Here is a 23,392-nt window from a genome sequence, read left to right on the forward strand (position 1 = left end):
GTGACTTTTGTCATCAAGAGTTAGGTTGAAACCTCCATATTATGCTGTGGATATGCCGGTCTTATCTACACGTCCTAATAACATTAAAGAAAGGCTCGCAGTTTAATTATTCCTTCTTTGAATGTTTTAATATGTCATTTCGTTTATTGTAGATTGATGAAAATAGTTCCTGCTGACGTCGAAGCAATGCTATGATTTCAATTTAAAGTTCAAGTATTTCCCTTGAGATGCTGTTTTCTCAATTTGCTTTCTTGATAGCGTTCAATGGTCGCTTAGAGGATAACAATATACATTACTTTACACACAAATGTGATGTTTCGAATGGGCCTATCCCTTTCCCTTTCAAGTCGTCTCTATAAAGTGACGACAACAAATAGGTGACACTGTTGTCGGCGCTGCTGTTGTCCTTATAGAAAAGGTATAATTCCAATAGCAAAGGTGGCTTACAGCAAACGCGCAACGTTACCAGATTCGATTTGTGTTGGGGGATCTTTAACAAAGGGAACGAACACATTTCCTGGCGATAAAAGGATATTTTGTCAGGAATGACTTTTTCGTTGGGCATAAAAACACGTGAGTTTATAGGATTAAGGGGGTTTATCGATCTAACGAAATGGCGGAATCTCAGAGATTTTGGGCAGGTAGATTTGTAGTATTTGAAACGAATTCTTGCGTGCATGTATAAACACTACAGGTTCAACGGGTAGAAAATATATGCATGCTTCTTCAACAATAATGCTTTGTATTACCTGAAACTAAGTTTTGCTTTGATCTTTGTTCTTACAGAGCAGCACTCGTGCGCGTGCTAAACACTACCGATTCAAATCAGAGAAATAATTCAGCATGCCGTGATTGAACTATAATGCTTTGTATTTACCTGAAACTAACTATCTCTTTGATGTTTGTTCTTACAGGTGCCACCAGCACATACCAGCAGAATGGCCAACATTCGGAACCCCTCTTCCCAGCCTCTGATCGATATATCGGAGCATGATCGCCCGGTATCTTATTCGTCAGACGAAGAATCGTCCAGTAATCAGAACTCACCTTACCGCCGAGCTCCCGAGCCTACGCGCAATACTCCTCCCGCCCTGCATCGATCTAAAGGAGGTAGTGAAGCTACCAGCAGCGTGACAGAGAGCGAGGCCAGTACCTTACAACAGGTACACCTTTCTCCAAAGATAACCCGATCGGACTCTGTAAAGTTTTCCAAATCAGCCAATGGAAATGCCGGACGTAAGAGCTCGCATCCAATCGGCAGTTCCCAAACACCTCCAAAGCCGTCCAAACGAGTGCCAAGTTTGAAGCTCAAACGTATGAACCTCGGTGTGAACTCAGATAAGGCCGACGGAACTATGCCGTGTCTACCAAAGTGTACGAATCGTCCCACAAATCCTTCCATTACTATAACGATAGAGTCTGACGAGGAATCTGTATACAGCGACTATCTCAGCCCAGACATGAACTACAACAATGATATTAAAGTTCATTTTGTAGGGGACGAAACGTCCCTGTACGGAACACCAAAGGAAGAGCTCTTACCTGGATCAGGGGAGACCTCATCTACAGACCAAAAGACTAGTCCAACAAGCTACTTGAAAGAACAATTCATTTCTTTTTTCCAACCCTCGGATAATAAATTAGCCATGAAATTGTTTGGAAATAGGAATTCTTTAATGAGGGAGAAGATGCGACACAAACGAGTAGGAAATTGGGTTATACATCCGTGCAGCAATTTTAGGTAAGTCTTTGTATTTTCATATTTCGTTGTTATTTTTGTATGTTATTGTTATCAATGTAAAACGAAAACTACACCTAACAAATCATTGCATTGGATGTTTATGAGCGTTGTCAACAATATTGATCTAACTGATGAATTCTCAAAAAGTGGAAATATCCGGACATTAAGATCATTTGTTTGTTGTCATCAAAACCAATTAAAGTAATTATTTATCTTAGATATTTTATTTGGTAGGCGATAGGCGTGAACACTGATATTTGCTTCGTATTGGTGCTGATGGAGCAAGTAGAGAAGAAATTTATTTTGTATATTGACATAAATAATATTTGCTTTAAATTTGGTTTATGTATATCATCTTGAAATTTATTTATTTGATAGTATGTAGCACGTGTCCGTGATATAAATATTAATACTGCTATAGGGTATATAAACACAGGTAAATGTATAGATGATGGACTTTGTGTATACTCTCGCTGGAAGTACACAATGTATAGAGAAATCTGACCAGATGGATTGGAAACCTCTATATACATATGGTGTGTCTCAAGAACAACGCTGTGTTCTTCATGCCCACCCTTATCTGCGCGTGCTTTACACAAACATTGCTGGCGAGTTATGGGCCACGTGTGACGTGTGCATGCATTTTTCTAATCGAAGACGTTTCATTTCGATATTAACCAGGTATTGGAACCTATAAACGTTAGGTATAAAGAGCAAGGTCTCTCCTGTCTACTTGGTAATGTAGGCCATGCCTTGCTTTCCTTGGTAACATACCGTAATTTACCTAACATACCGAACATAACGTACTTTATTTAATTTACCGTAATATATCAATCAAAAACACGTTTTACATATGGCTATGATATGTTTTAATACCTATATATCATATAATTACTTCAATCTCGCATATATCAAACTATATTATTGTTGACATATTGTTGATATATCTAAATACTGTGTTTCCATGGCAAGGTCATAAGTAACTCAAATATAAGTTAAAAAAAGAAATAAAAGAAATGATCATATATGACAATAAAGGCAACCTTTTTGCTCCTTCATACATTTTTTCATTGTTTAACCAATCCTACATAATGCAACGACAAACAACTCACAAACAAAAATATAAATAACAAAGGGCACGAATTCATATATCAATTCTTATTGCATTTATAATCGAACTTTATGGCAATTTTGATGACATACAAGACACATTGTACAACTTAACTAACGTTCATCTTAAGCTTTGTCATTTATATCGGCTATAGATACTACTGATACATACTATGATAACTGTTACATATATATATTACGTCATACACACAGCAGGAATGAAACCATTTCGAAGCTTGATCTATACAAATGATTCATTTTGTCAACAACGGTTTTATAATTCATATAATTGCAAATTTTATTACCAGGACCGCTAACTGTCGATATTGTAGTTCGTTGTATGGTTGTCACTTTGCTACAGTGTATGGTTTTCACTTTGCTACAGTGAGTAGTTGTCACTTTGCTAAAGTGAATGGTTGTCACTTTGCTACAGTCAATGGTTTTCACTTTGCTACAGTGTATGGTCGCGACAATAGTACAGTGTACGATTGTCACTTTGCTATAGTGAATGTTTGTCACTATTCTACAGTGAATTGTTGTCACAATGATACAGTGAATAGTTGTCACAATGCTACAGTGAATAGTTGCCACAATGCTACACTGTACGATTGTCATTATGCTACAGTGAATAGTTGTCACAATGCTACAGTCAATGGGTGTCACTTTGCTACAGTGAATGGTCGTCACAATGCTACAGTGTATGGCTCTTACTTAGCTACAGTATGTGATTGTCAGTTTGCTATTGAACTATAGTATATAATTACACTGGGTTGTCACTATGCTGCAGGTAAAGTTTTCACTGTGGTAGAGTTGATGATTGTCACTGTGTTAGAGTATGTTGTCACCAATTTACTACTGTGAATATGTCTCATGGTGCTACAGTGTACATTTCCCATTATGCTACAATAGTTAGTTGGCACTCTGTCGCAGTACATTGGCATCAATATAATACTTTGCTACAATGTGTGGTTGTCACTTTGCTACATTGTGATATAGCGTATAACTGTTATTATGGTATATTACATTGTTTACACAGTGTTACAGTGTATAGTTGTAATTGTGCGACAGTGTTTGGTTGTTAGTGCTAAAGTGTATGTTTGTCACTGTGTTACAGTGTCTCGTTGTCACTGCTTTAGTGTCCATCTATCATGGTGTTATATATCAGCCTATGTTGCAACGTATTGCTGTCCATTTCTGAAAGCATATGATTATCGATGAGCTACAGTTTACATTGTGTTACAATACAACAATGAGTATATCTGTCAAAACATTATATTGTAATGCTGTCACAATGCTATCGTGTACGGTTGTCACTGTGCTAAGTACAGTATATATCAGTTATTGTGCTACAGCACATGGTTGTCAATTAGCTGCAGTGTGTGGTTATCACTTTGCTTCTGTAAATGATAATGACTGTGCTACAAGTGCTCTGTTGACATGTTGTTACATTATATATTTGTCACTGTGCTACACGTGCTTCGTTGACATGTTGTTACATTGTATAGTTGGCACTGTGCTACAAGTGCTCTGTTGACATGTTGTTACATTTTGTATTTGTCACTGTGCCACAAGTTCCTTGTGGACATGTTGTTACATTGTATAGTTGTCACTGTGCTACACGTGCTTTGTTGACATGTTGTTACATTGTATTGTTGTCACTGTGCTACACGTGCTTTGTTGACATGTTGTTACATTGTATAGTTGTCATTGTGCTACAAGTGCTTTGTGAACATGTTGTTACATTTTGTATTTGTCACTGTGCCACAAGTTCCTTGTGGACATGTTGTTACATTGTATAGTTGTCACTGTGCTACACGTGCTTTGGGGACAGGTTGTTACATTGTATAGTTGTCACTGTGCCACAAGTTCCTTGTGGACAGGTTGTTACATTTTATATTTGTCACTGTGCTACATTTGATTTGGTGTCACTTTATTACAATATATACCGTCCACGTTGCTGAAGTGTATACACTGTATATGTGTGACAGTATTTTTGTAACTGTGCTACAAGTGCTTTGTTGACATGTTGTTACATTGTATAGTTGTCACTGTGCCACAAGTTCCTTGTGGACAGGTTGTTACATTTTATATTTGTCACTGTGCTACATTTGATTTGGTGTCACTTTATTACAATATATACCGTCCACGTTGCTGAAGTGTATACACTGTATATGTGTGACAGTATTTTTGTAACTGTGCTACAAGTGCTTTGTTGACATGTTGTTACATTGTATAGTTGTCACTGTGCTACACGTGCTTTGTTGACATGTTGTTACATTGTATAGTTGTCATTGTGCTACAAGTGCTTTGTGAACATGTTGTTACATTTTGTATTTGTCACTGTGCCACAAGTTCCTTGTGGACATGTTGTTACATTGTTTAGTTGTCACTGTGCTACACGTGCTGGGGACAGGTTGTTACATTGTATACATGTTGTTACACTGTTGTATAGTTGTCACTGTGCCACAAGTTGTCACTGTTGTGGACATGTTGTTACATTGTGAACATGTTGTTATAGTTGTCACTGTGTCACTGTGCTACAAGTGCTTTGTGGACATGTTGTTACATGTCACTGTGCTACATGTTGTACATTGTTGTCACTGTGCCACAAGTTCCTTGTGGACATGTTGTTACATTGTTTAGTTGTCACTGTGCTACAAGTGCTTTGTGAACATGTTGTTACATTGTATAGTTGTCACTGTGCCACAAGTTCCTTGTGGACATGTTGTTACATTGTATAGTTGTCACTGTGCTACAAGTGCTTTGTGAACATGTTGTTACATTGTATAGTTGTCACTGTGCCACAAGTTCCTTGTGGACATGTTGTTACATTGTTTAGTTGTCACTGTGCTACAAGTGCTTTGTGAACATGTTGTTACATTGTATAGTTGTCACTGTATTCCTTGTGGACATGTTGTTACATTGTATAGTTGTCACTGTGCTACAAGTTCCTTGTGGACATGTTGTTACATTGTTTAGTTGTCACTGTGCTACAAGTGCTTTGTGAACATGTTGTTACATTGTATAGTTGTCACTGTGCCACAAGTTCCTTGTGGACATGTTGTTACATTGTATAGTTGTCACTGTGCTACAAGTGCTTTGTGAACATGTTGTTACATTGTATAGTTGTCACTGTGCCACAAGTTCCTTGTGGACATGTTGTTACATTGTTTAGTTGTCACTGTGCTACAAGTGCTTTGTGAACATGTTGTTACATTGTATAGTTGTCACTGTGCCACAAGTTCCTTGTGGACAGGTTGTTACATTTTATATTTGTCACTGTGCTACATTTGATTTGGTGTCACTTTATTACAATATATACCGTCCACGTTGCTGAAGTGTATACACTGTATATGTGTGACAGTATTTTTGTAACTGTGCTGCAGAGTATGACTGGCACAACCGTCTATTTGTACAAGCTATGTCCTCAAGCACAAATGGTAACTCAAATTTCTCACAAAACATGTTTACTTCGTCCGATTGCAAATAATTTCAAACACCATTAACTACTTGAGAATGCGATATGTAAATGTTGATTTTATATTCAATATAACGACATTCAATGATCCTTCTAATTCTGTTTATTTGGTGATTACATCATACATTAGTTTTAAACATGGTTATCACTTATTCACTTAAAGCAAAAAACTGAAGGAATAAACGAAACATGTTGTGTTGAAAGTTTTCAGAACAGAAGGTGGGCAATGTCAGCACGAGACCACAATAAAAAAATGAATCCGCTCCAGACGCCATTGAGAAAAAAAAACGTTAAGTTGAATACATGGTATTTAAAGTGAAGAATGGAAAACCTAAGTGACAAGGTAAAAATGATTAAGTGCTTACATTGAAATGATTTAGGAAAATTAGTCTCATGTTTGGCGATCTACAACGTAGAGACGTTTGTAAAGAAAATGCCAAGGGCACTGCAGGCGTTTACCACTGAACAGTGTCTGCTTTCTAAAAACAAAGATGGCTTGACAGGAGTCACGGGAATGTCTTCTTTGACACTGGTTTATTGATTAAAATACATAAATAACTTATAAAATACACTGCGACTATTTAACCTACAATTGACTATCCAGGAAACGCGCCATGGTGATTCTTAGCAAGTCAATATGTCTACTGTACGGAGCAATGATCTTTTCGTTCTGTACTTGTTCCCCGCCAAAAAACAATCCCGAAATGCATCTGGATGAACGCCAGGCTGTTAGAAAGCAATTAATCAGGAGGCATGGAACAGCTGATATTTCATCTGGATCATGTTATGTAACGCCGTTCTGTACAATTCCCGCCGTCCGTTCTAACTTAAATCAAATGTCGGATAGCTCCTTAAGTATAGAAACGGATGATAAGGTGTGAACGCTGCTCAAATATTCATCAGTACTGTCTTATAGATATATATCACGGCTAACCAAGCTCAGTGCGTTATATCTAGCCCCCAACGTCTCGGGTTGATTTTTTTTATGTAATTCTAATTTCCTTGTTTTGATGTTTCGACAAATTTACGAGTTACAGTTAAGAGTTCAACTTACCTTTATCGTTTTCCGTATGTAAATTTGTACTTAAAATAGAAAAGGATGCTGTATAGTTCCAGTAGTGGACATCTTTCTACATTGATCTTTGTCTTTACTTTAGACCATTAAATGCTTCCTTATGTACGCACGAACGAACGAACAAGCAAAACATACGACAGAACATCATTTATATGATTTTATATGGCGGCGTTAACTCTATATTATTTCGAGTAATTTGAATGTTCATAGCATTGTAAATGACATATGAAAATACTATTTCCACGGGGAATGCTAAACCATACATGTTAAATTTCGGCGTGGCTGAAACGATTACAATCTGATAACACGGATGTTGGTCTCTCAACGTTAACATCAATTGCAATCTAAAGAGCTTGATTGGGACATTTTTAAGGGATCTCCTGCATGCAGCATCGGTTCATCGGTGTCTTTGTACAAATCAACACATCTCAATAAAATCTTACTACAATAATGGAAACTAAAAATTCCAGGGTATGGATACAAATGATCGTGAGATTTTAAAATCTGGCTGGTCGCAGAACATCAATAACACATTTTCGTCTTATTACGTTTAAATTGTAAAAGCGGTGTAGCAAATGGTTAAGTCCTTGGAAAAAGATTGGTTATAATTTTATACACGTGGAACAAAAAATTGTAATTGTATTTAATAACGACAATGATGAGCGAGATACTGCACAACAGTATTGTGTATTTACCTAATTGGTAACACAATACTATTACGACAAGATATCGTGCGTCCAAATGGACGCTTCTGTAACATGAATAAGGATATATTATCGTGCCATATTAGGTAATGTCGTCATTACTCACAGACCTACTTCGTTAACATGTTTTAAAGCATTTTCATCGATCGATTGTTTGCCTAATTGGATATAACTATCATTCTGATTTGAGAGTTGAGTGCTGGAAAAGACCAACATTGTGATTGTCTTACATCTAGGATTGTCTACCAATGTCATGCAGTCTTTTATATAAGCTGTTTCGTTAGTCATATCCAATTATATCACTTAAGGACTTGACTAGGATGCGATATCCATTTTCAAAATTAAAATAAAACAATTTCGACACTGCTAGTGGAATTGAGTCTCAATGGATTGTCGTAGCCCGCATGTCACGTTTTACTTCGTTCGAACAGTGACAGGGTTCAGAACTACGCATATACACTATCTTGCACGAAACTTACCTGATATATGGAAATTACTAAGGTTATCAAATTACGAGGAAAATGCCCATCCCCACCTAGTTTTAACCTTTCTTTCGATTACTTCTGGTTTTCCTCAGTCATTCCCTAGGCTTGCTAAGTATCAATGACGAGTCCGAGAATGACGAAACAGCTGTACGATACAGTTTAATTCATTGTTGGGCTCTACAAAGGTAAAGGTGCTATTCACTTATGTGCCTTTTGCACATTTTTTTTAAAACTTTCCTGTTGGCGCATGTATTGTCTCCAAATTTGCTTTGATCATTTGCATATATAACCGGAAAAGCAACTGAAGTGATAAATGTAGTTTTCTTTTTTAGAATCAAGTAAGTGATCTAAAGTAAATATTTTTCTTACATAACTGGACATATCTCGTCCAACGCTACAAAGCGGGCTGATGCATAGCCAGTAGGATTTGTATCTAGTCTGTTAGCGAACAAAGAACCAATTTCGCTTCGGAAGGTAGGCGGTGTACTGGTGGATTTCACCACCATCTATCTCAATAAACCTACAACGACAGCACAGCACACACACTCGTAAGTCTTGATCAGGAAGATTAAGTCTTGTGATGTAACTAGAGGCTTAGTTTGTACAAAATTACATTATAAAGGAACGATACTCACAAGGATCTGTTGTACGTCAATGTTATTTTTTTTAGAGAATATGCTTATTAGCCCCAATGTAGCATGTCTTTGATGTCTCTGGAGTTTCTTTTATCGAAGAGTAGTTATCTACGATAATTAAATTTCTTGGTGATATCCGCCTTATTCAAAAGATATCTAACGTGGCTAATGTAGGGAACAAAATTTAACATCATGAGAAAATACGAAAATTGCTTTTTTCAAGATACCTCTTAAATTTAGAGTTATCGATGCACTTTGAAAACATAAATCGCTGAACACCTAAAAATTACAAAAGTGTGTGTTTTACCGTATCGAAACAATTCATCAATATTACGCAGTTGCCTTACTTTGCTTACATTAATCACATTTAGGTTATATCTGTTTCATAACACGCGTGGGCCTTAAAGAGGTTCTAACACTCACTATGCGAGTGTGAGAGGATAAGCAAGCAGCAAATTAATTTGGATATTAAGAAACGAATTCAAATCAATTATCGTTAACAAATTTAAACGACTGACAATTCTGATCGGCCTCTGAAAAGTTTAAATAAGTTCACATATTTTTTTTAACATACAAAGCGTCTTTTTATAAATGAACATTATAAACTTGCCGCGCGTATTTGTATACTAATTACTTTGTACCTGATGTCGATTCACGGAAACTCAAACTTGGAAATAACACAGACGTGTTCAAATTAGTAGCAATCTTTACTTTGTGAAGCGATCTCCTTAAAGTTTGCATCATCCTAAACAGATCTAGCAGTCAGATCAATGCATGGAACTATGTTTCTGGTTTCAATTTAATCTTAACTCTATTTAAGTTTTCCGTACAAGTTCTATTTTCAGCCAGTGAAACATTATTAATGCTTCATTAAGTTTTTTTAACAGGGGTGAAATCACTGTTGCATTGTATGATACTATGCAGTATTCCTTTGATCAAGCCTCTGTGGGTATCAGGTGCATTGAAGTATTTTCATGCATGTCTGGTAGCATAGACACGCAAGCGTCTCCCTGAGTCAGATCGCACGCAGCAGTCTATGTCGACCAGAATGTTTTACAATACGACCTGCAACCACCCAGATGTATTCATAATATCTTTACGCACGTGTAGATGTAACGATCACTACGGAATCACAGTGAAACCAGACAGGAAGTCCTACGGGGCATTCGTGATGCCGAACTATTACCGTGGGTAATTCTTCAGGGATATTGATTACATACATTGATCTCCTGATACTTTGTATTCCGATGTACCGAATCTGCAATCTTTAATATATTTCTGAAAACCGAACGAAAATAATATATTTTAATGATACTGTCCGAGCAGGTTGGCTGATATGGTGCCGATTAGAGTTCATCCAAAACGAAAGACATGTTCACAAATACTCGCCAGAAGGGGGCCGCTATGGCTGTGTAGCTTAGGTGTCTGACCGTCTTTATCACTAGCTCTCCACCTCTGGATCGCGGGGTCCAAGTCTACGAGGCACTGTCGCCAGCTTTACTCCCTTCACTCCTACTTCCCTCCATCACCCGAAGCTGACCCGTCCTTTAATGATAATGAGTGTTAATACAACATTAAACAACAACAAACCAAATCAAACACATACATTCACTTTGACTACACATAAAGTGAACCAAGTGAATCCGCAAATGTTATCATTTGTTACATTCTGGTAGAAAAATATTACCAATAATGTAATGCAATATTCAAGGCAAAAAAAAGCAATGTTCTACGTACTGAGTATAAGTTGACATATTGTGACATCTTGGGATGAATTAAGATGATGTCAGCCGCTGGCAGATAACGTTATTACGTAAAAAGGAAGACAAGCTTGTATTATAGGATTTATTGATGACGTGGTAAAAGCATTTTTTCTACATTATTTGTGAAAAGGAAGAAAAAAATAGTTATGTCATAAAAGCTATCACGCGTTCGTTTCTATTTGAAATTTAAGAAACCATATATTTTGAGCAACAACTGACTCAAAAATAAATATTCTGTTTCACAAAAAATGATTCAAGGACCTTCAATATGACAACGTTAGTTATAAAATATAGCTTTGTAACAGCAAGGCAGGATAATTAAGATAAATACTTTTTATCAAGGTTTCTTTGCACAATTTACTTTACAATGTCTGCCCTCGTTTTCTTGGTTGCAAGATTGAAGTTCGGTTTTCTTACAAGTGGCATGTCAGAATCTGGTGTTTTTGACACAGATCGGAAATGTACATTTCTGTTTATAGGCATTTATTTTAAGAATTGTTCTGTTTCTCCACTATTGCCATAAGCATTGCATCTCATCTTAGCTGTGTCGAACTTGCTTTTCTAAATCTATCCGAATATGACTACTTAGAAGGGACAACTAAGTGGCAATTTGTAGAAAATTGATTATAGTTAATTATCTTAGCATTATCCACTTAACTCTCTAGCTTCTACACGTATCAGTAGTAGTGCCCATTAGATTTAACACTTTGACTTGTACTGACAAAAAGCTGGAATGACAAGCAAACGTTATTACGACCACCAGGCATCAACGTTTTACTGGTTAATGATAAATTGACTTTCACATTCTTAAATCATTCTCTCTCTACACAATCTATTATACCAACTGTTTCAATCATGAACCTGGTTATAATTGACAAATAATATATTAATCAACACTCATTTTTAAAATTTTACAACAATTGCGAAATAAGTTATAGCATTTTTTTTATAATCGCTCTTGTTGATGTAACCGCGCGAGGAGTCTTACTATGGGAGGAAACCGGAGTACCCGGGGAAAACCCACGTGGTCGGACAGGTGACCGACTACCTTTCCACATCCGTTCCGGGATTCGAACCCCGGCCGGCTTGGTGAAAGGCGAGTGCGTTACCACTGCGCCACCCAACAAACCGATATTCCAACATATGTTTAAGACATATAAAAATTTCGAAAGGTATCATTTTATAGATACGTAAGAATTTAATTTCATATTATTGCAGTTTCAATTCATTCATCAAGATTATAATTTTATGGCTGCATATAATACAATATAAATCTAAAAGACATAATAAAAACAAATATCTTTGATAATCAATAAATAGTGAAAGCAGACAAGTGTATGTAACAGTTTAATCAATCAAATAATTATTTAAATGTTTTAGCTATTATCAATCAAATACTTTGAAAAACAGTTTGGAGTTAAAAACATTTTGTTCAAAATTATTGAGCAATGTGTCACGGACGTTAAACATTCAAGGAAATTGTATTTCTACCAATATACCTCTAAGTCATTGTGCAATTAATGATATATTTTGTATCTATCGTGGCACAAGATACTGTTTCTCCTGTCTGCTAGTTACGTCTATGTAACGATACCGAGATCATTTACTGCTGTTGGTTTACAGGGTAAGTTCGGTAACACAGATAATGGAGTGAGCTCCCTATATTGTCTGAAAGTTCACATAATTTATTTAAAAGATATTTGACTGTTTTATTTTAGGTCATAATAGACTTTCGATTTTTTTCTGTATGGTCGCTAAAGGATCCTGAGTTGTGATATCATACTTGTATGCGACACACGGGACCTCTTTATTTGACATTACAAACTTAACACGTCCATTTGCTTTTACATCACATTTGGGAGCATATTTCAAGAGTAAAAATCATTTACACGCACCATGAAACATCATGTGCCATTGAGAATAGAAAAAGAGTATTTTTTATATCTATTCCAGATCTCGGTTTGTGTGTTGACTTTATCTGCAAACTTTAATTTTTCATTTTTTTTCTATCCTTTTATTTTATCTATTTATACAGATTATGAACATGAATTACAACAATGATGATAAGCAATACATAATCTCGATCAAAATGACATTTATTGTATTCAAAGCAAGCGAACTATAGCAGGGACCAATGAAAATCGCTAGTGGGCTAATACGGAATTTCTCATATTAAAGTGTAAAACAAATACACAAAAATAGTCTTGAGGAAAATGTCAGTTAGTAAAACAAACTATTTATCATTAAAAACAATTAAGTAAACTGGGAGGTAAACAAAATCTTGATGCAAACTTATATTCTAGGCTACTATGGCAAATTATGAACAAATAAAGATTTACGCAGAGACCGAACATCAGCACTGCTAAATGCAGACATACGATCAACGCAAATAAAGCACGAAGCAAAATTTGGATGATCAGTATCATTCCTGAGGTTACCTCTTGTTTCTTCTAATTTTCTTTTTATTATCAACTTCCTGCATTTGATTGAAGCTGAGTCATTGGACCAAGTTGGATAGATATATATTAAAGATTAAAAGTTATTTTAATCTCTGTAAACAAGACAAACATTATATGAAATTTGAAGATATACCTCAACTGGTGGGTATGGCTTTAAATGTATTGTGATGAACGAATGCTGTTTAAATGTAATATACAAATGACGTGCTTATAAAAAGCATATTTCAACACAAGTTTCGGTTTCGATGTATTTTCTGTAATTATTTCTGTTCGAGTATTACCTCACCTTGTATCACCTATGTAAATTACAGTTACTAAAATTCTCGTATTTTTCAAAGTATCAAAATTCTGGTTTTACTACAAGCTTCATTTAAACATATTAATGCGGAAATTTTTATTAAAGTTATTTTCAAGATGTCTATTTTTGCGGTTAATTTCACTCCTTGAACATAAAAAGACCCCTCCAAAAAGCCCATGCTGAAAATTCCTTGTCTTATATTGTGTGATAAATTTGATACTGTATATTTGCAGCGTAACGAGGGCTTTATATCATTCAAATGCTACGTGCTAAGAATCACAGTAGGCAGAAATCTTATATTTCACTTTCTTGATTCATTTTTTCATTTTATATGATGCAATGTGAATCAACATGAAGATTAGTTTGACGTTTACCATAAATAAATGCTTTCACCTATTATCTCCCATGCTGAGTCAGCCAAGGTTGCCTAAAATAAAACCGCGAATTACATATGCTGTTCCAAAAAATAATCTGACCCTCTTGGGTCAGTAATGAATATCTCTGTTTCAATGTTTTAGTATACGTTTAGCTGCTAATGAAACACTGCAATCTCCATGTAGCCGAATTCTAGAGGTTGGTCAATGGCCCAACTGGTCACTGATACACAGAGATTGGACGGATAATTCTGTTACACTTCTGATAGTAATGTGATCGTATCTATGACATATACCATGTATTTGCCAACACTGACACAGGATACATGTATAAGATTAATGTGAAGTATTCAGAATATGTACCTTATCGACAACGTAGTTTGGTAGCAAAATTCATAGGATGGTTCATCATTGTAATATCTTTCGTGTATACCTTTGTACTGGATTTTTTTTATAGCAAGTTTTACTCTTCACCCTGTCAATCACATCAGAAAGAGATAGAGCATTTCGCTAAAGAAAAAGAAAAGAAAAGAAAAATTACTTCAGCGTGAATGAAGTTTTCAGGCCATCACTTTAAATCACAAGGGATGTCATGCGACGATGTATGAAATAGAATATTTTTTTATTTAAAAAAGCACAATTATATATAAGCTTTAGTTCATTGTATGTGATTATGGACGGAAGTGACGTATTAGAAGTAACATCATACTGAGTAAAAATCAATCGAGTCCTCCATGTGAACCAATACGGCTATTGTCATGTGTAGTTAGGCAAACAAATCCTGCTTACTTAGTGTATCCTCTACATCATCCGAGTCTACCATATGATATATCATTGTGATGAGGTTTATAATTTCCATTGCTCTTGATTGCTTCGAGAACTTAAAAATCCTCACAAGCAACAGTGAGAACGAAGTCATTATTCAGACGATAAATAATAACCCTTCTAAAAAGTTTGCAGATAACAGTAAGAATCGGTCTTAGATATTAATAGCGCAACAGATATCAGCCGCTGGATGTTAAATCCCCATATAACTCCCACATTTTCTATGTTTATGCAACAGTCATTAAGATAAAACTACGGTTTATGTAATGTTACATTGATACCTTGACAATAAACGGAAACATATTTAGGCACACCCTCTCTATCTACTATAATAGTAACAGCACAGTGAAGGAGACAGTTTTATGTTCTCAATGAAGCTAGAATTTCAAATTTAGTTTTTACGAGTATGATATGTAAAAATTGTCATGTTTTTCTACATCGAATGCTATCATGATTTCACTTTCAGTTCAGTACCGGTAGGTCCATAGATGCCATCACTGAACATTAGGATGATAAAATAGATTGCAAACCTATTTTTCAACCTTGGTTTCAATTATAATCTATCATGATCTACTTTCCCATTTTATTTCTTTGATAGTTTTATACGTTTGTAGGTCTACGTTGTTTTCAAATATGTGAAAAAAATATCAAAATTCCTTAATTTTCAACTCACGTTGCGTCGCAAACGCAATAGTGAAATAGATCTCCTCATCAGCTTACTATACTAAAAAAATACCATGTCATGGCTAAGACAATAATTCATAGCGGAAACCAACTCAAAATAAAAAACAAATTCTAAAAAATGTTAAAGATAAGTTTCGCACTGAATTCCTCTTCACTAACCAGACCATTGACTAGTCATAAAGATAGCTGGTATGTATTGTACCTTATACTCGTTATAAGCATTACGGTTTAAACTAGATTCATACATCCAATTGATGTGCTCCGCCACCTATGTCGAACTTTAATTATAACGAGACCAACAGAGAAATACGTAATAAATCAACATTATAAGCACACAATGTGACGGTTTCATTTTCCAGTGTAATTTTTTTTATTTGTCGACGGTGGCATATCTACTTTACCTCCCACCGTATCTACAGCAGATTGTGCATTCGAATTCTTGTTCTCAACAGCGTCCATGATTATAGCAAAGGCTGGTGCACAAACTTACAACGCAGGATTGATCTTCGTACATATCAATGAGCAAGTAATTTTATTTGTCGACATCCCGATCTCACTTGAAAATGATTCGTGTTTACTTCGCCGTTCGACATTAACGCTGCTCTTTGCTGTACCTCGTTCTCCTTTATCGCTAACACGACTTCCAATTTGACAACGTGACATTTGTTGAAATACCACCAAGCTTAAAATGTTTACCCTGTTTGAACACCTGGTTCTTTCCGTGGTTTTTTTTCTTCATAGTATTCATTTTTTCTTCACTTGCTTTTAATTTGTCTTCCATTCACCAACCCCAAGGTATGGTAATAGTGTTCTTAACAGTATCGTTTTAGTTTCAGCAATATCAATGGTTTTGTCACTGTGTTTATGTATGATATTGAAAAATGCATTCGAATAACGCCTACTATGTCATAAATAGGTGGGATACCAACATATGCTAACGATCGTGCACACCAATTTCGGAATTGAATTGCTCAAGAATTGTTGATAGATACAGATGTACTGTACCTTCGATTTCTCGTCAACAATTTTCAGCTGTTTTCCTGATGTATTGAAAGTCCATTCTTGATATGCTTATGCAACCAAACCCAACTGTTTTATTTCTTGTAAGCTGAACTGTTAAGCGGTAGATCCGTTGAACACATGAACACCAGAATTGCTGTAAACAGGCGAGAATTTACAACATCTAGAAAGTGACATAACGTTAAGTGTTATAATGTAAATAGTCTACATGCAACACTTTGTACGCCTTATCGTTCTAATTTAGAACCAGGATATACATATACAAAATGAGGCTAAAACTCATTTACCAGGAAGTCAATGAGTGTTTATAAGAAGTCCTCGTCTTCATGTAATACGAGTACTTAAGGAGCAATTGTTTAAAGAAGGGATTTGACCTACCTTCTTCACCTATTTATTTCACTTAGTTATTTTTCATTGTTAGTAAGTGTATGAAATGATTTCATTATTATCTATACGACTCTAAATTTAAGAAAATAATATGAGTTAAATGTAATTCGATTTATTTTGAGGATGCCGTCGCTGTTGCAAGAGATGCTAACTGTTTCCATTTCAAAACATCTTGTCTCATTTTTCTGGTATATTCCCACAGTATAAATAATTCTTATGTTTACATCAAGCTTTTTTTTGTTTATCGAGTTTAATTCAGAATTTGCATTGTGTTTATATGTCCGTATTTCCTTCTTGGTTTCGTTATAGCAAGTTAATTATACATTCTCTCACGTTTTAGCAAACGAACGATTTTTAGTTCGCATAGTGATTGCAGTGTTGTTTTGCTTTTACAATACATTCACAGATGTCCATAAAACCTAAAAACAAATAACATACATTGACCGATATTGCTTTTAAACAATATATAAAAAGAACTAATAGAATAGTCACTGTTGTTCTCTTTGTCGATCTCAATTACCACTTACATCGCCATAGAAATTGATAATTGCTACATGCACGTCGCACAGTCTTTCATAGAATATATTTTATTGCATGCAATTTATCATATTTGTTCCCTAGATAATTTCCTTTTTTTTCTCGATATTTCTCATTATCTATCATTATCTTCAATAGATAGAACGCCCGTGCCATCAGCTATCTGGCCAAGTTCAGCACCATTTGTGCCATAACTGTAAGCTCTCATCACTCACATACCTGTCAGATGGTTGATTAAATTTCTTTGACCTATTGTCATCAGATGATTTATCCTCTCCAAAATTGCAATTTACAGTTTCAATGTACTGTTGGCTAGTTGCCAAATAATCGAGCGAAAAGAGTGATAATAGGGGCGATTTGAATATTCACTATTAGCAAACGTGAGAGTACTAAGATAATACTATTCGCTTATTTATGCAAGTGTCTTACTGATATTTAACTTATTTTCAAATATCAGTACAGTATCATTATCGTTATGAAAGCTGTTTTTTCCTTCATTCCTTGAAAAAAGGGTGTGTAAGGTTTAGCAACGCATTAATAGTATGCTTACATGATATTGAATGGTTGCATCAATTCTCAGCAACAATATTATTAGATGTTCAGTTTTAGATATATAAAAAATTACAAATTAATGTACGAAATTCCAAGTGTTAGACCTGTAGACATTTAGATATGAAACATATCTTGATGAAAAACCCTTACGGTAAGATGAAAGCGAAAACATATTTCTGGCTTATTTAGAGAGCAACACAAGTCTTATACATGTATAGTAATCCAGCAGCAAATTAAAGTGTGAATATTTGAAATGAATCAACGATGGAATCAAAATTAAATTAAGAATTTGGTTGCATAAGCTCGGCCCGTTTCGCAATAGTGAGTGTGGTGGTGAAGCTATTTTCCTCTTTAAAATTAACTTATCGCCGGTAAAGTGCACAGCTCTTCACTGATCGGTTTTTATATGCGTCATACATCATGCGCGTGTGGCTGATGTGTACTAATCAAAGTACGCGCATGACCAGCCTACGACTCTAATTTGGTAGAAGACGCTATGATGCCCCATACAACTGACAATTCATGTCAGGAAAATTTACAACAAGCAATGGTTGTTTTCAGTGTTGTTTCTCCAACATTTACATACCACATGTAATTGGATGTAAGTATATTAAGCCTGAAGAACAAGACCTTATATTCGGGGCACCTGTTGGTCGTTAATTTACACATTTATCCATCACTTCAATCTCATTGAATTTATTGCATTAAATTATTCAAATAAAATCATTCATATTTCTCCCAGATCATACGTGTAATTTGTCATTTACAGTTCTCTGTTTAGTTAACTAGCTAACCATCCTTTCATTTGGCACCTGATGATGATATCTTGCGATGATATGAAATCACTTTCCATCAGAAACAATACTTTATACGAGTGGGTTCGTTTGAAGGGTAAACTGATACTGAAACAGCCTCAGCACCAAGGATAGAGGATGATAAAGCAAACTCGAGATTTAATGCAAATGAATGGCAAACGAAATGCAAACTAAATGCAAAGCATCTGTAACTATTCTGTTAACACTAACTTTTATTTGAACCCTTGTGACCGAACTATACAATGAATGGTTCTGTTTTTTTACACTTTGTGTCACAAGGACAGTTCTAACACGGTATACTGGCAAAACAGCAACAAATGTATCGGTATTGTGACCTTCCGAGTGAGAGTTATCCCTATCCATCAGTGCATCACTATCATAATGCTGAGTACTTCCATTTCAATATATTCAATTTGTAAACCAAATTAATTGAACAACAACAACAACCAATGTACAACAGCCATCCTTGCTTTCTTGCTATGCTATTAGACACATTGTAATCCTGATGTAGAATCCATAATATATCAGATTTTCCGTTATGTTAATACTAAGTATATTAAAAACATGGACGATAGAATTCTGATTTGTATTTTATTTTATTGTTCTTTTAATAAACATTTTGCTGATTTCACAAACGTGTATACAGAAGTATTGTTGAATATAATTACTCGTAAGAGAAATTTTAGAGACTTATGAAAGATAAAAGTCGATTATTACGTAACTCGAAGTTTACGAAAGGAATTCATCATACGCTTTCCTTATTATTCAGTAGATATTCTCAGGTTGTGTTTTTTAATATCATAAATGTGTAATATAGCTTATTGTGACGTCACTTTAGATAAATGACGTCATGGACTCACAGAGAAGATATTGTGACGTAACAATGGAGACCATCAATATATAGTGGATATGACATCATGTATGATGCAAAAATATTTTATTTCTACATTATTTGCCTTTGAAACTTATCTTATGACAACAAATTATGTTAAACTCGTTTCTATTTGATATTTGATTTATGAGTCTCCACAAAGGATCCCTAAAATAATAAATCCTTATTTTATAAATCCACACATCAAATGGAAAATATATGTATGTCTTTTCTGTTACGGACAGAGTTCATGAAAAATCATGTGACCGTTAGCGGACCTGAAATAACTGCTGACAAGTGAAATACGTTGTCCTTTATCAACGTTAAATCTATTTACATATATGGCTGTTGAGATCGTGTGACCTCTTCGTATCGTTCGCCAGACGGCATTCATCACATGGCAATATTCCTAATCATGTATGCTTTTCTAGGAAACGCCATACCAAACTGGTAACCATACAAACATGTCGACAATTTGATAAACCGCCTAGCTACATGATTCTAGACCTAGAATGCATGCTTTAGACAACCATTATTCAATCAACTTTTTTCTCTGTCCATATTTCACCTTTGCAATTTATATTGCATACCTGTGTGGCGTCTGTGTTAATCTGTCAGAAGACGAACATAAGGCAGGAATCCCATACTGGCGGCATGGGGCTACGGATCGATATTATGGTCTACACAACGCTGAGAGCATGCAGGAACCACTATCCGATAGTGTTAATAATTCAGGCAGTGAATCACATACGTGTGCAATCACAGCCTATGACCAGAAACGGTTTCATACGATCTTCATCGTAATGTAAAATAAACGAATGAACACTAAAAGAAACATAGCCTTTCGATACTGCAATTAGAATTAATCTACATATATCAGAAAAAACGATCTATCTGTGCTAGTATACAGAAAGCCAGAACGGGTGATGATGTCACTTAGTATAATGGATATTGATATATAGACTTTCCTGCTATTACTGTAATACACATCAAATAAAAGATATATATATAACCTAAAGGAGCTGTCATAATATATCAGTTCCTAATGGAATATTTTTTTTCATTTGCCCCATGAAAATATAAAATATGTTTATATTGTAACAGTTCTTTTCAACTATTCTATAAAAAAATATAAAATATGTTCATATTGTAATGTTTCTTTCCAACTATTCCATGAAAAATCATGAAACATAAATTTCTAATGTAGTAATTTTTTCCAACTATTCAAATGAAAATAATAATGATAAATTGTGTTTACCTACTGTAATATTCCTTTTTAATCCCTACAATACATATCTGTGTACTCCTCATAAAGTCATCTTTATGAAGATTTTTATAGCTAATGGTAAATGGATATTGTATTTTCTAACTCTATAACTGATGATGTTTTTCCATACAATACCCGTTTACATTAACTTCCTTTATTGGGCCGCTACCGTCGCGGCCAAATCTAAGCTGTCCCTACATCCCGCAAAGCTATGCAATTTTTTATTATCCTGTATAACAGCAGGAATTCTAAAGTAAGAATCAATTAAATGGACATCACACACTGCCAGGCGCCGTAACTCGTGACAATATAAGAGTAAAATAACTTTTAAACCCAAATAAAACGAAGGATAAGAAAGCCAAATTCAAAGTTGTAACTCTGGTTAAAATTACTGATTGTATGAGCTAGTTGGTTTAACCATAGACAAAACAAGACAATTTGACCTTGCCCAGTACATGCGTCCTCTATATAATGTTCTTTGATGTATAATAGTGAAATTGTTTCAAGAATCGATCGTTATTGCTTAAAAGGCTTCGCAAACACAAAGAGATGCTTCAAACTTAAAAACTCTCATTACTGGGAAATACTGAAAACAGACAAATATTGATTAAAACTTACTATACATTTCTGGAAAGACGGATATAGGTTAAAATTAAAGTAGTTTGTGTTAAGGGGGATCGCATGCTCAGGGAGTATATACATATGGAACCGCCCATATTTGCGATATATTAGACATATTTCTCCACGCAAATAAATCAGTAGACATTTGATTGATGTCAAATACTTAAAAAGCTAAACTAATACCCAATTGGCTGCAAAAGATAAGATAGTATTCCAACATTTTTCTCAGCGAGAATAATATATAATACCATATTTTGTGTAGTCTAACTATCATATGGGATAACGTTACCTCTAAGCTTACTCGTTTCGGTGTTATTTAATAACTTATAAGCGTACACTGTGGATAAGCAATGTCATTTTAAATTGAAGTTGTACATCAGATACCATTAATATTACATGATGTGTTTACTTCGCTTAGAGTGCATTCGTAGGGTATGTATATGTTTCTCTGTATTTGTATGATAAATATACATAATACAATTTTCAACAACACTGTTGACCAGCATGAAAGGTAGACAACGAGTTAAAAAAAGAGCGACATGGAAAATCGATGGATCAGCCATATTGCCCTTTACCGACCTTAGCTCATAAAGCTGGCATACAATCTTCATTACTCACGTGTGCGTCCTTCTAGACTACCTAAAGCTCACTAGTTTACAAAACCAAGGACATACAGTTCAATCAGCAGATATGCCAAATGAAGTTATGCTTTGCACGTTTCTTGGCGCTGCCAATGCGATATATTTATAGAAAAGTAGAAGTAAATGCAGTCATCAGGGTTTTCCTGCCCTGATGACTAATGGCAATTAATTCCGGAAAATCATTGAACGTTTACATTAAAAGAGTTAGAGAAACACTTGGAGAAATGCTTTGGCCTTGATGAGGTTTTTTTAAGTGAAACACACTCACACCCTCACAAACACACTCACACACACATCCCGAATCATTATCGAACAGCACATTGGCGGAATAGTCAACAACGCAATCTCATTATACCAAGACCACCGATGTCTAGATAGAAATTGAAAATGGAAAGGGATCAAAGGGATTAATTCTCCTACAACATAGAGTTCTTGGATTCCTTTCACATCAATGTACCGCCTGTGCTTCAATTTCAGCTAACATGACTTGGTGATATTAACAGATTTGGTCAAATCAATTTTGTTATTTCAATATGTAGGCATTCTTTTCCAGTACCATAAAATTCGGGAAAATATGCTCTATAACAAAGAAGCCCTTCAAAGAATTTGCAGAAATTCAGAATGCAGAATTAGACACAGTTAATCAAACGACGGATTAAACAGCTTCATACAGCTGTTGTTAGGACTAGCCAATGATCCCAAGGGCCCAAATTTTAAAACCTTGTACGCGAGCACTTTCGCCATATTAAAACATCTTTCGTAATTGTCATGTACCGGTATTTTGTTCGTACATACTACTCTATCAGTAAGTAACCCGTTGGTGAAATATAATAAAAAGATAAATGATTTAAACATTCATCTAATCCTATCATTCTTTAATGTTTCTCGGCAGCGTTTCCGATATACCTTTTTTTACTTTTGCGATGAATCGAAACTCATCACAAAGGTACTTCAAAATGTAATGACAGTATATGAGTTAATGCAGATTATTGTTGATAGCTTTTATTAGCTTAGTAGGGTTTAGAAGTAATTCCATTCTGAGGTTGATTT

The 23,392-nt window shown here is 35.2% G+C and overlaps 1 protein-coding gene across 1 annotated transcript in view; it reads left to right on the plus strand.

The window, feature by feature from the left end:
• Positions 1-23,392, plus strand: part of LOC132543126 (potassium/sodium hyperpolarization-activated cyclic nucleotide-gated channel 3-like) — a 78,593-nt gene that overhangs the window by 31,386 nt on the left and 23,815 nt on the right. Inside the window, exon 2 of the mRNA XM_060206588.1 lies at positions 915-1,741. Within this exon, the coding sequence (XP_060062571.1) occupies positions 915-1,741 (827 nt within the window). The remainder of the gene's footprint in view (positions 1-914; positions 1,742-23,392) is intronic.

This window comes from Ylistrum balloti, unplaced genomic scaffold, assembly GCF_031769215.1.
Source record: "Ylistrum balloti isolate Yb309-2 unplaced genomic scaffold, AGI_CSIRO_Ybal_v1 Utg369740, whole genome shotgun sequence".
NCBI lineage: Eukaryota > Metazoa > Mollusca > Bivalvia > Pectinida > Pectinidae > Ylistrum > Ylistrum balloti.